The sequence below is a fragment of the Spermophilus citellus genome (genome assembly GCF_964194105.1).
Source record: "Spermophilus citellus genome assembly, chromosome: 12".
Classification (NCBI taxonomy): Eukaryota; Metazoa; Chordata; class Mammalia; order Rodentia; family Sciuridae; genus Spermophilus; species Spermophilus citellus.
In genome coordinates, this window is record NC_138198.1 from 112,738,786 (window position 1) to 112,757,082 (window position 18,297).

An 18,297-nucleotide genomic window follows, 5' to 3' on the forward strand; every position below is an offset into this window, starting at 1 on the left:
ACTTTATTTGCAAGCTAATTCTTTAAAAGCTCTCCCAGAGGCAATGATTCGTGCTCCTTTAGTTAATTCAACTTTTCATTCTCCTCTAAATCATTGGTTAGCTATGAATAGTTTTTAAAATGAATTGTGAGATTGAATCAGTGTAATGCAGTGGAATCGTGAGGTGCTTCTATAGATGCATTATGCTCATTACAGTGTATGAATGTCTGTGTCCTTCTGCAGATTGTTTCCACTTTGTCATGTTTCCAGGCTGAAGTAAACATATTTCATGCACCTGCTTACTCAGTTTTCTCTGAGGCTTACCATTTTGCTTCTTTCTTTATATTCCATCTATGAATATATATTTACATTTGGAAGACATAATTTGTATTTCATTCTGATCCTGAAGCTACACAATCTTCATAAAAATAAATATACCTAGTAAACAATCTACTGAGATCTGTCCTTGGGACCATGGTTCAGGACTTTGGTTTTTTGTCCCCACATGGCCTAGCATAAAGCCATTTGCAGGCTCTTAATAACTATTTGAATAATAGAATTCTTATAATGCCATTTTGTTGCTCAGGTTTTTCTAGCGTTGACCAAAAGAAGCTCTTTGGAGTTGGCTCCAGTGTCAATTTGATATGGTCTCGTCTTTTTAAAAGGCATTTTCTGATACATGTTCTTTGCTCATCTTGTATTTTCTCTGCCCAATTCCTAGACTCAGCCATTTCTCTAAGGAAGCTTAATTCTTTTTTAATGAAGGTATTAGAAACTAAGATCTGGGTGCTAGGCATGCTTGCTGCTCCTGGGGTTTTGCTGTTTCTAGATCATCTCAGTGGGCAGAACTTGGAAACAAATCTGTAATTACTTCAAATTTCTGTGTTTGTGTGCACGCGCGCATGCGTGCGCAGGACAAGGAGAAAAGTAAAATCAAACTTAGTTCATACTCATATCTCCTGTTTTTATTCTACTCCACTGGATTCATTCTGGTCTTCTCCTTTTGTTTATCTTTCTTTCTTTCTCTGATATGAGAAAACTGACTCTCATTATCTACCATAGATTTATTAATAATTCTTCAATCTAGTAGACACAAAAAGTAACATAGAATTGCTAACCCATAGCCTACAAGAAGCCTATTTACCAATTAAAGTGCAGTATTATACAGTTCTTTGTTTGTGTTTAGGTTTACATTAACCTATCTTTTTTCTGGACCTGTTTTTCCAACATTTTTTAGGTCAACTCCATTTTGCCTTACACCCTTCAGTGAGGTTAAACCATACATTTGTAATTCAGTTTAATAAATCTGTCAGAGTCTGCAGTTCATTCTGGATTGATTCCCCTATTCATCAGTTAATTCATTATTTTCTTAAACATTTATGTTCAACAAAGTTTACTATTTGTGGAATATAGGTCTTTATGTTTTGAGAGATGGGTGGAGTCAGGGATCTACTACCACAGTGCCATACCTTAAATTTCCTTGTGTAGCCTCTTTGAAATTAGCCCCTCTGCCTTTGATCTCTGGCAACCACTTACTGATTTTTCATCGTCCTAGTTCTGCCTTTTCCAAAATTTAATATAAATGGAATCATATGACATGTATCTTTCTGGATTTGGCTTCTTTCACTTAGCATAATACATTTAGATTTGTCCATATTATTGCATATATCAGTAGTTCTTTTTTTTTGGCTAAATAGTGTTTCATTATGTATCTGAACCTAAGTTTGTTTATGCTTTTGTTTGTTTAAAGACATCTGGGTTGTTTTCAGGTTTGGTTGATTATGAGTAATCTCTCTCTCTCTCTCTCTCTCTCTCTCTCTCTGTGTGTGTGTTTGTGTATAAACATATATGTGTATGTATACAAACACATACATACACACATATGCAAATAAATGTTATAAATAAATCCATAGTTAGTCAACTCTTATTAGTGTGATAAAAAGACCCATCAGGAAAAACTTTTAAGGAGGAAAAGTTTATTTTGGCTGTTTTAGTGCTTCAGGCTATAGTTTGTACCCAGTGTATATAAGAACATAAGAAAAAAGTGTTGGCCAACTTCTTAGCTCTGGGCCCAAGATGAGCTGATGGTGGAAAAGAGGTGTTCAGTTCATGACAGCCAGGAAGCAAAGAGAATTCTGCTGACCTAGAACAAACTATAAACCCCTAAGGCACACCCCCAGTGACCTATTTCCTCCAGCCACACCCCCATTGCCTACCCAGTAATCCATTCAAATTATTAATCCACCAATTAGATTATGGTCTCATAACCAATCCACTTCACTCCTGGACATTCTTCCCTTGTGTTACAGGAAACCACAAGCCATAGTATATAATTTAAAAATATACAAATATATTTGTATTTAGATTGTTATTATAGTTATACTCAATATATAATATATACTCAATATATACTCAATATATAGTTATACTCAATATATAACTACTATATCTATTATAGATAGACATATATAGTTTTATATATATAGACCTATATATATAGATATATATATCTATATCTATCTATCTCTCTCTCTCTCTCTCTCTATATATATATATATATAGAGAGAGAGAGAGAGAGAGAGAGAGAGAGAATGAATTTGTGTGAACTTAAGATTTAAGTTTACTTGAACAAATACCTAGGAATGGAATTGCTAAGTTGAATGGGAAAGTGTAATTGTTAAACATCTGCCAAACTCTTTTTCAAAGTACCTGTATCATTTTGCCTTCCTACCATAAATGAGTGATGCTCATCAATGAAACATCCTCACAAGTTTTTGATATTTTTAACTTTACACGTTCTAGTAATTATGAATGTGTATGTAACTGTGATTTTAATCTTCATTTCCCTTTTAACTAATAAAGTTGAACATATTTTCATATGGTTATTCATATATTCCTTTTAGGTAAATGTCTGTTTAGATTCTTTGCCCAGTTTTTCTTCTACTGTGTCATTGTTTTCTTTTGTTCTTATATACACTGGGTACAAGCCAGTACTGGTATGTATAAAGCAAATATGCAATTTGAAAATATCTTTTCCCAGTCTGTGACTTGTCTTTCACCCCTTCAGTAGTGACCTTTATGGTGCATAAGTTAAATTTTGATAAAGTTCAATTTATCCGTTTTTCTTTTGTGGCTCAGGACTTTGGTATTATGTTTAAAAACTCATTGGCAAACCCAAGGTCAAGCTGATTTTCTCCTGTATTTTCTTCCAGAAATATTATAGCTTTATCTTATGACTTGATCTTTTCATTTATTTCTATCTGCAAGTAGCATGACTTAGAAAACATGTGCTAAGGAAGAAACAAGAAAGAATGCTAAATTGCTCAGGGCCACACTAAGTTGCTAGGACTGATTTTGAACTTGTGATCTTCCTGCTTCAGACTCCCGAGCCACTGATGTTACAGGGATGCACCACCACACCTGGCTAGATAAGATTCCTATTTATTTATTTTCAAGTCAATCACTCACTGTGCATGAATAATTTAAAAGTCAAAAGCTTTTCTGTGTATGTATGTATATACATCAGAAAATAATATATTTGGCAGTCAAAGATTAATTAAATATTCTATTTTTTTAAAGTTTTAAATGCCTTATGTATAAACAGGTATCATAAAATGTTTGGAAATGTAGCCAAAAAAGGAGGGAAATGATGTTTAATAAAAAGTTCATAATGCAATAGGTTCACATGGAGAAAAAGTAAAAGTTGAAGTGAAGTACTTCCTTGGAAAAACTAAAATAATAATAAGGAAAATAGTAATAACAAAAACACGGTAGTGATATGAATGAATTAATATTGCTATTTATTGAGTACTTCTTACTACATCTCAGGCACTGTGGTAAACTCAACCTCTTATATCCATCATTGAATATAGTGTACAAAATGTCATTGTATTTGATCTTGTATTCATCAGGTTGTATATAGGGCAGCCTGACTGGGTTGCCAGAAGTTTCTGCTTTTCATTGATTATCTCTGTGGGGCATCTGGCAGTTTAGGTCAAACTCTCAGCATTGATATTTGATGTCATGTAGCTGCTTGTGGCTTTATTCAAACTGTAATCCCAAACTATTCTGGTCACCAGAAAGAGAAATGATGTAATTATCCTATGACTCCTCTAATATTTGGTATTAAGATTCTTGTTTATTGTCATTGCAGAGTCAACAACCCTAGTAGCCCTGTGATGACATTTACCAATTACTATTCTCAACCTACCAGCGTGGAGCCAGGTGTCTTCCTTAAAGAACATCAACATATTCCTTCTCTGCCTCAGATTTTCTGTTAGTGCTGTTTCTCTCTTTTTCCTGGGGGTTCTGACATCTAGTGTCCTGTCAGCCTCATTTCCCACCTCTCCCCACACTTGTTTTGTTCCTGCGACCTAGTTCTATAGATACATCAGGGACTCTTTACATAGGCCTTTGCCCTTTCTTCTTATGATTTTCTTCACTTAGTAGCATTCCATCATAACTTCTACCTCATTCAAGATGTAATTCAAATATTTTCTTCTCATGAAATTGTTTCTTTTATGTTCTTTTTAAAATCCCATTCTAAGAAGAGTTCATTGATTTTTCTTCATATGTAAACTATATTTTCACTTATGTATATATAAATCTGTATTCCTCATGTAGCTATTAGTTGTTCTAATGTGTAAGTTCTTGTGCTACCCTTCATTTTTATCCCCTTTGCTTAACATAACAATCATTCAGAAAAAGTTAAATGCATGAAATGTACCCTCCATGTCCTTCCTTATGTTCTGAGAGTCCCCCTTTTGTGTTTTATCAGGAAAAAAAACTCTTGACTTTCTTCCCATTCATTTTCTTTATTTAAAAAAATCAAGATGAGGGATTTTCAAATATTTTTTAGAAAGCAGTTAACTATTCTTCAAATGAAAATGTGTGTATATATGTGTTCATTCACCCACTATACACAGCCATGTATAACGAGGTAAAGATGGGGTTCCCTTCTAGGAAGTTCCTAGGGCTTCAAGAAGTATGGTTTGAAAATCACTGGCTTCAATTGCTACCTCAATTCTGGAGCCTTCCACGTCATTCTTTATATTGCTATAGAGGAGATTTTTTCCTAAAACAAATCGAATCAAAGCTATCTCACATTTCTCCAGTGACTCCCGTGGCCTCAGCTCACATGTGAGCTTCTTGGCATCTGAGATGGTGTCTTTTTCTCCTTGTGTCTCACCTAGTTTGTGGCTGAGACACAGTTGCCTGAGTGCAGCACGAGTGTGTAAGACAATGTGAGACCTCTAGTGGCTTTGCTTTCCTCAAATTGGCAATGACATCCTCTCTCTTATTCAGATCCCTCCTGTCTTTCAGCCTTACCCAAATCTCAACATCCCTATTTTTAAAACCTTTAGCCTTAGTAGCCTCTATCCATTTTTCTTTCTTTGACTTTCAAGGCAACTTACTATGATTGTAAAGGAGAACACACTTAGTGTACTCTGTGCATTTAGTTGTTACCACTTGGTGGTGTAACTTCAGCCAAGGTAATGCTAGCCAAAAGAAAAAGGAAAGAACATCAGAAAATCAAAAAAAGTTTAAATGTACCTTCTTTATATGCAAGAGAACATACCTTGCACAGTTCTGAGATATTTAATTTTGCTTATAATTGGGGTTTATTCATTCATTCATTCATTCTGGGGATTGAACCTAGGGTGCTTTGCCACTGAGCCACATCTTAAACCCTGTTTTTATTTTATTGAATTTTGAGACAGTGTCTTACTAAGCTGTTGAGACTGGCCTTGAACATTTGATTCTCCTGCCTCAACCTCCTGTAATTGGGGTTTTCTAATCACCCAGAGATTAAAATGTTAAGAAAGAGCGTGTCAAGACAGTTTTGCTTTTGTTTTACAACACTTTATAGGTTGAGTACCATAAGTCTTGGCTTCATTTGTTCTTTTGAAGCCAAAATTAAGTCAGCTCATGGTCTGTGAATCAAACCGAAATCTTTGGAAATGTACCTGGAGTGAAGCAGACTTATTAGATATGATTTTTTCCCATAGATCATTTTCAGATTCTGTTTGGGAAGAGAAATAATAAAGCTTTATGCTCTCACATTAGTATTCTGTTGATGTAGTACACTACCTGTAGTTTCTATTCTTTGTGTATTTTTTCAGTAAATATGTTCATTTTGCTGCTTTCAGAATTGGCTGTACTAGCATTTTATATAAAAGCAGTTATCTGAAAAATATTCAAAATACTAATTAGGAAAAGATGTATTTTATTTTTAAAAAATAACCATCAGTCCTCATATTACTAAACAATTACTATATTTTTATTCAGAAAGACACTTTGCTTATTTTTAATTACCCTTATATTTCTTTAATTGTGTTGTGCCTTTAATTGCAAGATGCCTTTAATAAGCTAACTTGTTTCTAATAAATTGAAATGATTTTCATTTAGCATAAGGGATAAATAACTTCACCGTTTTCTATAGGAAGTCATTTCTACAAGACAACATCTATAGTGTTCTATTTTATATTTTTGATGTTACCGCAGAAGGAAAAGTGGATACTGTGTCTTTAATGGAAAGCAAAAGGTTATCTTTCTGTGGCCTTTGTGTGTATGTGCTGATGTGGAGGGAGGCAGCCAGACAGGCAATGTGTGCAGAGAGACTAGGGAACGGCTGCGGATCGATACAAGTGGTGTGAAGTGAATTAATGTGAGGCAGGCCGTCTGTCTGTCATAAGGATTGTGGGGAATGTGGGGCAGTGTTGGTTAGTCACTGCAGAGATCTGCTTTCAATAAATCCCAGCCTTCTGCTGAAAGGAAACTGTGGATATTCACGTATTCCCTTTCTTATCGTTAAATTTTACTTCATTCAAAGTAAATGTGCACATCAAATAATTGCCTCCAGTGTCCTTCTTTAATTGGACCTCTGGAAAGCCACAGTCATGAGAAACTGATGAAACAGAAATACCCGCTTATTCTTTTGGATACATTTTTCAGTCTCCATGAAAATCTATATGATTTTGAGAAGGAGAAATATAATTTTTATATTTTGTGTATTTTTAATTTTAATCCTACCAGTATTATCACTTCCCTCTAACCTTCAGTAAAATAATAAATTATAATGAACTGATGTGGTTTTATATTCCAATATTGGATAAAGTACTGTATTTTACATTTTACTATATTAAAATCTTCATTTTAACCTCGATTAGCAAGTTAATCACATGGTGCTATAGAAGTCTCCCAAGTTCATAATATTTATTACTACTTAGATCTTATTAGCTAGTTGGAAAAAATGTTTATAAAGGTAATATGTAAGCCTGTGAAAGGTATGAATTTTATAGTAATATATCTGATTTTACTGGTGGGGATAGTTAAGTGTAGTTTTATACTGTTAATTTTGAAGACTGCATTTCCATATTTTTATTTTTTCTAAAGTGATTAAAATCTTAAATGGGCGATTTTATGTGTATAGGTCTCTCACAGTGCAAAGCAACCTAAGGATCTGGAATCAGGCTGGTGTAGAGATTTTCAAGTAGTCCCTCCTGTGACTACCAGCCACAACCTGCCTCTTCCTTCTTCTGATCATGTCCAGACTCACTCAGACAAATTTTCTGTTCCATTTTTCTCTTTTCCCTCCTGATTCACGGTATAAAAACAGTATATGAAGTTGTGTTATCTGGTGTAACAGTTTTTCATTTTTCATTTTGTGAAATCTGGATTTGGGGACTTACTCATTTTATAAGGAATGTCTTTCCATTAATTTATATTATTTCTTTGTATTTCTTTCCTCCAAACATTACCAGTATTTAATATTTAAATAATATAATTTATATATTATCTAATTTTGTGGGCTTAAAGGTATTCTAAATCTGTACTATTCAGCCTGTATTTGTTGAGCAATTATGAGGTATTCATCACTGCCAAATATTTTGGGGATGCTCAGAAAATAAGTCTTCTTAGATTTTATAGTGTAATTTGACAAAATAGCTCATATCAAGTGCATAAGAAAATAGGAAAGTCTGGTATAATTAATTGATAGAATCTTGTTTAAGAACAACAAGAAAGTGAAGTTTCTACATAAGGGATTTTCTTTTTTTTAACATAAATTTTTTTATACTTTTATTTTATTTATTTATTTTTATGTGGTGCTGAGGATCAAACCTAGGGCCTTGCACGTGCTAAGCGAGTTTCTACCACTGAGCCACAACCCCAGCCTCTCTACATAAGGATTTTCTAAAGATACTTTTTCTATATTTCCCAGGATATTTCGTCTTTTTTGATAGTAGATAGTGAGAAAGTCATTTTTATTCTCTGAAAAGCTTAGGCTTTTCATATCAGGAAGAAAGCAAGATAATTTTTCTCATCATTGTTTTATAGAAAATAGTATAGTATTCTGGCATAATCTTCAGTTCTCTTTCATGACAGTGTATATTACCTTCTAAAAGAGCTTTTGAAAAAGCAAGTTCATTGAGATATAATTTACATATAGTAAAAGTTGCCATTTTTTATTTATAGTTTATAGTGAGCTTTAAACAAATATGGATAGTCATGTCCCCATTTCCACAATCAGGATATGGACTATCTTCTTCCTTTTAAAAAATTTATCTACCTCTTTACAGTCAACCTTTTATCACACCCCCTACCCCTAGCTTTCTCTCCTATCGTTTTGCCTTTTATAGAATATCTACATTAATGTCTATAGACTTTAAGAGAATTAAACAACACATAACTGTAGTGATTAGATATAATCAAGTTCTGGTTTAGAATTTTTAAAAAGTTATTTTTTCTTTTGTAGATAAAGATTACTTAGAATCATTAAATAATGCTTTTAAATAGTCTTTTACCATAACTGTATGGTTAAAAAGTTTAACATGCAAACCACTTTCTAAAAGCAAACTGTTAAATTTGTTTTGATTGAGCTGTGACATTTCAGTTTGAGAATTGAAAGGTAGTTAGTCTGTCCATTCTCAGTACTTCTTTTTTCCTTTTAATTCTTTTATTAGTACATTATAGTTTTACATAATATTGGGGTTCATTTTGATATTATCGTACATGCTTAAAATATAATTTGTTCCACATTAATCCCTAGTACTTTTGCTTTCTCTCTTCTCCTCCCCCCTGCTGTTCCCCTTCCTCTACTCTTATGGTCTTCCTTCCATTAATTTATAGTTTTTAAAATTGGTGCTTTTTATATGTACATAAAGGTGAAGTTAACTGTGGTATATTTATATATGTACATAGCAAAATTTGGTCAATTTCATTCTACTGTTCCTTCCTTTTCCCATCCATCTTTCCTCTCTCTTAATTCCCTTTCTGAACTCCACTGATCTCCCTTCTGTTTTTATAGGCCATCCCCTGCCTCTTCCTCCCCTTATTTTGGTCTAGCTTTTGCATATGGTATAAAACATTCAACCCTTGACTTTCTGAGTCTGGTTTATTTCACTTAGCATGGTTTCCCTTTCCATCAGTTTATCAGCAAATGCTATAATTTCACTTTTTATATATGAATAAAGTTCCATTGTGTGTGTGTGTGTGTGTGTGTGTGTGTGTGTGTACATACACACACACCACATTTTCTTTATTCATTTACTTGTTGACAGAAATCTGGGATGGTCCCATCACTTAGATATTGTGAATTAAGCTGCTATAAACATTGATGTGCTTATATCACTATAATATACTGATTTTAGTTCTTTAGTAGGTAGTACACCATGACCAGATGGGTTTCATCCTAGGGAGGCAAGGTGAGTTTGACATACACAAATCAATTCATGTAGTTCAGCATGTAAATAAAGTTAAGAACAAGAATCTCAATAGATGCAGAAATAGCTCTAGACAAAATCCAGCACCCATTCATGTTAAAAGTACTGAAATAACTAGGAATAAAAGGAATTTACGTCAGCATTGTGAAGGCTATACACAAGAAACCCAAGGTCAACATCATAACAAACACAGGAAAACTGAAAACATTCTTTGTAAAATCAGGAACAAAACAAGAATGTCTATTTTCACCACTCCTATTCAACAGAGTTTTTGAAATTCTAGTCAGAGCAATAAGGCAAGAAAAGGAAATTAAAGGGATACAAATAGGAAAAGAAGATTTCAAATGTTCTCTGATTGTTGATAATATCCTATATCTAAAGACCCAAAATATTCCATCAGTCAACTTCTAGAGCTTGCAAATTCAGCAAAGTAGTAGAATGCAAGATCGATCGATCTATCTATCTATCTATCTATCTATCTATCTATATCAATCACTTTTCTATACTCCAATAATGAATCTGCTGAGAAAGAAATCAAGAAAACTATAACCTTCAACACAAAGAACAAACTTGGGAATAAATCTAAACAAGGAGGTGAAAGACCTCTACAATAAAAACAATAAATACTGAAAAAAAAATTGAAGAAGACTTTAGAAGATGAAAAGTAGAACACTCATGTTCTTGAATATGCAGAATAAATATTGTCACAATAGCCATAGTACCAAAAGTTTTACACAGATCAACTCAGTCACCATTAAAATACTAATGACATTCTTCACAAAACTAGAAAACTAGTTCTAAAATTCATTGGAAAAATAAAAGACCCAAAATAGCCAAAACACTCTCAGTACTTCTCACCTTTACTATATTATATAACACACTGTGAGTCTTAGGTAGTTGGTTACCATCCTAGGGTCCAGTCTGATGAGAGTTTGGACATTTAGTTTATCTTGAAAACATGAAATATATATAATTTTTAAATAACTCAAAATATCCATTTACTGATTGGTTACAAGAAAAAAGAAATTGTGACTGAAGATTAACAGAATGAATTACAGATGGTCCAAATCAAGAATATAATTCAATGGCTGGGTGTGGTGGTGCATGCCTATAATTCCAGTGGCTCAGGAGTCTGAGGCAGGAGCAACATGAGTTCAAAGCCAGCTTCAGCAACTTAGTGAGACCCTAAGTAACTAAGCAAGACCTTGTCTCTAAATAAAATACAAAAATTTCTGAGGGTGTGGCTCTATAGTTAAGAGCCCCTGGTTTCAATCCCTGGTACCAAAAAAAAAAAAAAAAAAAAAAAGTAATGAAAACATTTTAAAAACATAATGCCTTTTTTTTTTATAAAAGAAAATACTCATGGTGAATTTTGCTTTCTTATTTTATATATATATATATATATATATATATATATTCTATGTGAATCTTTTTCTTTTTTTTCTGTTCAGCTTTATGGCAGGAAAAAGTACCTAGAGGGTATATAGATGTGTCATGGGTGCCTAACCTGATCTGGAATGTTAGAAAATTTTACAGCTATATTGAGATATAGTTCATTAAATTCTCCTTAAATTTCAAACAATTTTAGGTTAGAGTTGCATAGTCATCACCACAATCAATTTCAGAACATGTTCATCACCTCTAGGTGAATCCCAGTACGCATTGGCCCCTCTTCTTACTCCTTGCACCTCTCTCAGCCCTAGGCTAAATTGCTAATCTACTTTCTAAATCAATAGAATTGACTGTTCTGGACATTTCATATAAATGGAATCATATAATATAATATTTTGTGACTGGCTTCACTTATTTAGCATAATCTTTTTAGTGTTTATGTTGTAACATGTAAGAGAAGGTCATTTCCTTAAATTGGCATATAATATTCCATTGGCATATAATATTTCAGTTTACTACTTATCAGTTTATGACTATTTGGATTTTGTCTACTTTTTAGGTTTGTGGATAATGTTGGTGTGATTATTGGTGTACAAGTTATTTTTGTGTATGTGGACATATGTGTTCATTTTCTAGCAGTTGTTGAGTCATATGATAACTTTACATTTAATGTTTCAAGGGACTACTGGACTGCTTACTGTTAAGTTTTGAGGGTTTCTTACATAGTCTAGGGACTAGTCCCATTCGGGATACCTGATTGTTGGCTAGTCTATAGATTGTCTTTTCATCCTCTTAGCAGGGTCATCCTCTTGCATAACAGAAGATTTTTAATTTTGATGACATCTACTTTGCCATTTTTCCCTTTTATGGATTATATTTGGTAATAAATTTAACCATAGGTATCAAAGATTTATTCATAGTTTTTTTTTTCCCCTAATGGCTTTGTAGATTTATATTTTGCATTTAAGTTCATGGTTCATTTTTAGTTAATTTTTACATAAGATGCATGCTATAGTTAAGATGTAGTTTTTCCCCAAAGGCTCACGTATTGGAAGTTTGGTTTCTATTTTGGCAGTGTTGAGAGGTAGACCTAATGGGAAGTTATTAGATTACTGGGGTGTCTTTGGAAGGAATTAACCTAGTTCTTATGGAATCCCATTTTCTTGTTCTGGTTTCCTGTTCCACCATGTGACTTTTCCTTGTGTGTACTTCTGCCATTGTTACACTGTTCACCATCTGTCAAGGAGGTCCTCCCCAGAGTCCAGCCAATGCCAGCACCATGCCCTTGAGCCTACAGCTCTGTGAACTAAATAAATCTCTGTTTATTTTAAAGTACTCATACCTAGATATTTCATTACAGTAGCAGAAAATGGACTAATAACAACTGTGAACCTTAAGTCAAGTTTCTTTCTTTCTTACTTTTTTTGGCTATGGAAGTCCAGTTGCTCCAGCCCTTATTATTAAAGAAATAATATTTCCTTCCTTAATTGCTTTGTACCTCTGTCTAAAATCAGTTGAACATACTGTGTGTGTCTATTTCTGGGTTTTTGATACTGTTTCATTAACCCATGTTTTCATCCCTCTGTCAAAGCCTTTAATAACTTTATATAGTAAAGTGTTAGATTCAGGTAGACTGACTTTTTCTGTTTTATTCTTTTTCAAAATTGTTTTATTCTAGTTTCATTGTCTTTCCATATAATTTAAGAATAATTTTATCCTTATCTCAAAAAAAAAAAAAAAGAAGAAAGAAAAGGGGGGTGGTCTTGCTGGAATTTTAACAGGAATTCCATTAAGTCTGTGTTACCAGTTTTTGGAAAGTTTACATGTTAGCTATTCTAATATTCTAATCTATGAATGTGGTGAATTTCTTCCTTTAATTTATTTAGATCTTTCTTTCATCAGTGTTTTGTACTTTGTAGTTTTGTGGTCAATATGCAAATTTTTTGTATGTTTTTTTAATTTACATGTAAGTATTTCAGTCTTTTAAACTTATTTTTTAAATTTAGGTGTCAGTTTGTTCAATACTAGCATATAGAAATAGAATTGATTTAAGTTATTTTATCATTATTATTATGATCATTATCATCATTATTTTTGGTACCAAGGATTGAACCCTGGGGGCACTCAACCCCTGAGCCACATCCCACGCACTTTTTAATTTTTCTTTTGATACAGGGTCTCACTGAGTTCCTCAGGACTTTGCTATAAATGTTCTATCTTATATTCTGTAGCCTTGATGAACTCACTTGTTAGGTTTTTTTTTTAAGATTTATCTGTGATTTTCCATATAAACAATCATTTTATCCTTAAGTAGGTTTTTCAGGGAGAGAAAACCAGTTGATGAATGGCAGATAACTAGCTAAGTAGGTAGAGAGAAAGAGGAGAGGGTATTTATTAGGGGATTGGCTCATGGAATTGTGAAGACTGAGAAGTTCTACAATAGAAGAACTTCTACAGGGAAGCCAGTCTGCCGGTTCAATCCAAGTCTGAAAGCCTTTCCCAGCTACTTAGGCATCTCTGAATCAAGTTACATTAACATCTAGAATTAGCCATCACATAGGGGCAATTGCACTATCTTTCCAAGCTGCGTGTTTTGTTTCATTTTTTTGTTTTGTTGCATTGAGTGGAACTTTGGTACTCTGTTGCGGTGAGGATGGACATCTTTGCCTGTTTCCTTTGTCTTAGTTATCCATGGACACAATATCATTACTTTTGTTTATTTTTATGTGGTGCTAAGGATCAAACCCAGGGCCTCATACATGTGAGGCAAGCACTGTGCCACTGAGCCACAACCCCAGCCCTACCTCATTCTTTATCATAGGGTGAAAGTATTTAGACTTTCACCTTTAAGTATAAAGGTTAAATGTGGGTTTTTACATATGTGCTCTTTTATTAAGCTGAGGAAATTTGCCTATATTTTTGTGTTTTTAAAGTTATTTTTTCTTTATGCTTGTATGTTAAATGTTATCAAATAATTGATATTATATTTTCTTTTTTAGTCTTGGATTATATTGACTGACTTTTGAAAATTGGACCAGATTTACATTTCTGAAATAAGCTCCACTTGGCTATATGTACAGTTCTCTTTTTATGTGTGAATTATGTTTGCTTATATTTGGTTAGAAATATTTACAACTACATTTATGAAAGATATGGTCTGTAGGTATTTTTTTTCAAAGGATTTTATAGTCCTTAGTTTGTTTAAGGGCTTTATAGCCCTTCTTTGTCTGAGCATCTGTCAAAGAACAATTTCAGTTTAGCCTTTTGTCTTTTAGTCTCAGATAGTTTAAGATGTATATGATTTATCTTTAAATTCTATCCCAAAATACTAAGTACTCTCAGTTAGGTACCTGCCTGGCACAAAACAGGGACTCAGTGGATAGATAGTGTTTAAATTAAATATTGTATGATTACATGGTTTCTCATGGATACACTGTTATGTTCTGTGATACCTTCTACCCTGCCCACAAAATTTCAGTCCTCATAAGTACTTGGTGGTAGAAGGATATTGAAGTTTGACATCAGAAGACCTGCATTTCAATCCTAGTTTCTGCACTAAGTAACTATGTTGTGTTGAATGATTACTTAGCCTCTCTGGCTAAATAAGATAAATGTAAATTAATTTGTAAATATCTTACAAAATAAACCTCCACTTTATTTCATTGAATATCCTGTTTTAGGAAAGTACTATTAATAGTGATTGCTACTATCCAAACTGTTCATTAATACTTTTTTCCTGTTTCTCTCATAATTTTAAAAATCATTAAGTGTTAGCAAAGAATGAGACTAAGATATTTCAAAGATTTATGCTTTGATTTAATTATATGGAAAAAGTGATCTTTGACTTTGTATTTAAACAATGCCTCTATTTAGGAATGTGGTATTCGCCTTTCTACCTTTTCTTTGTGACTGTTCTCTACTGGTAGATATCTTTAATTAATAAATCATTACTATTTTTCTAGTAAATCTCTTTCATGTTAAAATTTATCATCTTAGAAACCCACCAATGAAAAATGCTTCTGTAGGGAGAGGAGTAGAGAAAGGGGCTAGCTGGGGAGGGAGAGGAGGTGGGACAGGGGAGGACTGCAGAATACACGACCAAACGATGCTATGTGCACGTGTGAATATATCACAGTGAATTTCACTTTTATTTTTACTATATGATGCACTAATGGAAAGATAAATTAATGGAAGAACAATAGAGTAAAGGAAGGGGACCCGGGGAGGGAGGAGATAGTACTAGGCAGTGAAATGAAGCAAATTACGCTATATGCATTTATGCTTATGTCACAGCAAACCCCAGAATCATGTACAACTGTAATGTACTATGAAAAAATGCTTCTTTAAAGTATTTTTGTCATTTTCCATTCACCAGGGATCATTTTTTAGTAGTGGTCTTTTTATGTGGCTGGTTTGGTTTTTTAGGGGTACCTCTGACCAAGTAGTGATGCTAAAATTATGTCTTATTCTCCGTATTAAATCGTAGGGCTTGGCACTGCTTGGTGGTAGGGCCAGTTCTGAATCATTCATGGTGGTTAGTGACCAGGATTTTTCCTTTCTTGATGTCTTTCTTTCTTTTCTTAGGAGAAAAGAAGCCCTTGAATATTTACTTTGTTTGGTTTTAAAAAATTTTATGGATCCTGTGTGGGCCAATAATAAAGTAATTCTCAAGAAAAATGGATTAGAAAGTTCAACTCCTAAAGCAGCTTAAAAAAAATATTTTTAGTTATTGTGGTGCTGAGGATTGAACCCAGTGCCTCACATGTGCTAGGCAAGTACTCTACCACTGAGCCACTACAGTCCCTGAAGTAATTTTTTAGTGGTGAGATTTTTTTTATATTCCATAATTGAGTGATACCTGTTGATAATCATGTGAGTAACAGTCATACATCCTACTATCCATTGCCACATTAGAAATAATATGAGAGATGCAAATTAAACACAAAATATATCATCAAAAATAGAAAGAAAGGTATGAAGGGCAAAGACATTTGTGTGCACTGGCAAATTCTCAGATTTTTTATAGAATGGAAGTTTTGTCCCCTGGTCTCTTTTTCTTGCCTCCTTTCAGATAGTTTCTGTCAGTGTGATGCTATCCGACCTCAGGTGTTATTCCTTCATAGAGGGAAATGTTACACTCTTTGGGAGCCTTGCATTTCAGGTCTCTTTCTTATACTGAGGGGACAAATCCCTTTTTTGTCATCATCCTTTCTACCTAACCACTGTCTCATGAACAAACTAATGTCAAAGAGGAGCAAATGCTTTAAATTGTCCACTTTCTAGGGTATTCTGTCTTTGTTGCATAATTATGTTTAAATCTGTTAAATGCTTTTGTAGCAAAAACATTGATGAAAAAAATCAAGTGGACATGTAATTTACTTAAGAATCCGGTTTCTATTTCTCCTGGATCTTGGTTAAAAGTACCACCCATGTACACATATACATATATATTTATATACATATTTATATGCATGTAAATGAATAGAGCACATGTGAATGTTTTGCTTATTGATTTGTATCTCTTCCATTTGGGTAAATATATTGTATTTCTTTAAATGTATTATATTTGAGTTCAGTAAGTAAAAAGCTTTAAAAGTTTCTTTACATTTTTTAAAAATGAAACCTGGTTTTTCCTATTTGTTTTAGCTGGAGTCACAGCAGAAGCCATGCAGACTATCACCACTGCTCCAGATGCCTCAGGGTCAGAAACCAAAGTCCAGGAGGAAGAGCATGACCTTGTGGATGACGACATCACCACTGGTAAGTGTGGGCATCTTTAACATAATCTGTTTGGAGCTAGTGCAAAATGCTTTCTAGATCATTTATATTGGGACTAAATATTGTTAAGAAAAGGATGGAAACATATTAATGGTATATTTAGTTTTGTGAAAATAGTTGGAATTGTTTATTTGGTTCAGGTTGCTCATTGTTGCTTTAACAGTGAATCTGCTAGCTGTGCACTTGATTTTCTGAGATTTTTTAATTGAGAAATTGGATCATTACTAATGTCTGGGAACATGAGGAGAAACACACAACAACCATTAGGTTATGAAAAGTTTTGCAATTGTAAGGCACACTCAAGAATACTGAAGTTGTAAAAACAATACATAAAATATAGGCTTCATAAGGAAACTTATAGAAACTCTTTTTATTTATACAATAGAATTAAATGCTGCCCTTTAAATTTATTTACCCTATGTGGATATTGAACATTTTTATCCATATTATCTGTCATACAGCCAGTCACAAAGTAAATTTTAGGAAACTTACACATAAGATATATGCATATATTTGAATTACTGAATTTCTCTATTCATTTACTTTAGTTTCTTTGAATGCAGAGGATAAAAAAGAGTCTGAATAAATAGTTTCATTGGAATTAGGAATACTAAGCTTATTTTGGTGCAGATTAAAATTTAAAATCTGTCTAAAATCTATAGCCTGTGCTACTCTTACAAGTAAGTATTGCATAAGTTGGCAATTGTCTGATTTTTAATATAGGTGTTGAATAACCACCACCATGTATTAATGTATTTGTGTCCAGTAAATAAAAAGCTTTAAAAGCTTCCATTCTTCTTTTTTTTTTTCCATTTTTTAACTGTGTGGTGGTGGTTATTACTTATTAATTCTTTTTAATGTATGGGTTCTTTGATGACAGATATCATACAACTTAAGTATAAATGATTTCATGAACCACCAATGTTTGTGAAATAATTTAGTGTTTCCTAATTATGGGATTTGTTTTAATAGCTACTACATGAAATTCATTTGAATTTGCAGATTTTTTTAACTAAGACATTTTTTACTTCTTGTTTTCATTGCTTTTTTCCTGCTGCTCTAAATAAGTTTTGTTGTTATATCTTGATTTCTATAATTTTTTGATTCCTGTAATTTCCTGTAATGTTGTTGATGACCTACTTTAAAAAGTAGTTTTTTAAGTCATTATAAAAAAATTTGCTTTTGCAATGGTAGGTTAACTCTATATTCTGTAATAAAAGTTTAATGTTTGAGCAGTCCAGTAAGCATTACTAATCAGTACCCTGAATTTTTAAATTGTATGTTACTATCAAATTTATGAGGTGACATATATAGCACATTACTGTGTTCTTATTTTATTGTTTTAAAAATCAAGAGGCTGAAAAACACAATCCTAGTTGGAGTTAATTAATGCTGCATATATTATATTTTAATCTGAAAGAGATTT

The 18,297-nt window shown here is 33.1% G+C and overlaps 1 protein-coding gene across 4 annotated transcripts in view; it reads left to right on the forward strand.

Moving 5' to 3' along the window:
* WDR7 (WD repeat domain 7) overlaps positions 1-18,297 on the forward strand; it is a 329,818-nt gene that overhangs the window by 134,965 nt on the left and 176,556 nt on the right. For all 4 annotated transcript variants that reach the window (XM_081263756.1, XM_081263758.1, XM_081263757.1 and 1 more), the window contains one exon: positions 16,740-16,853. In XM_081263756.1, the coding sequence (XP_081119882.1) occupies positions 16,740-16,853 (114 nt within the window). The remainder of the gene's footprint in view (positions 1-16,739; positions 16,854-18,297) is intronic.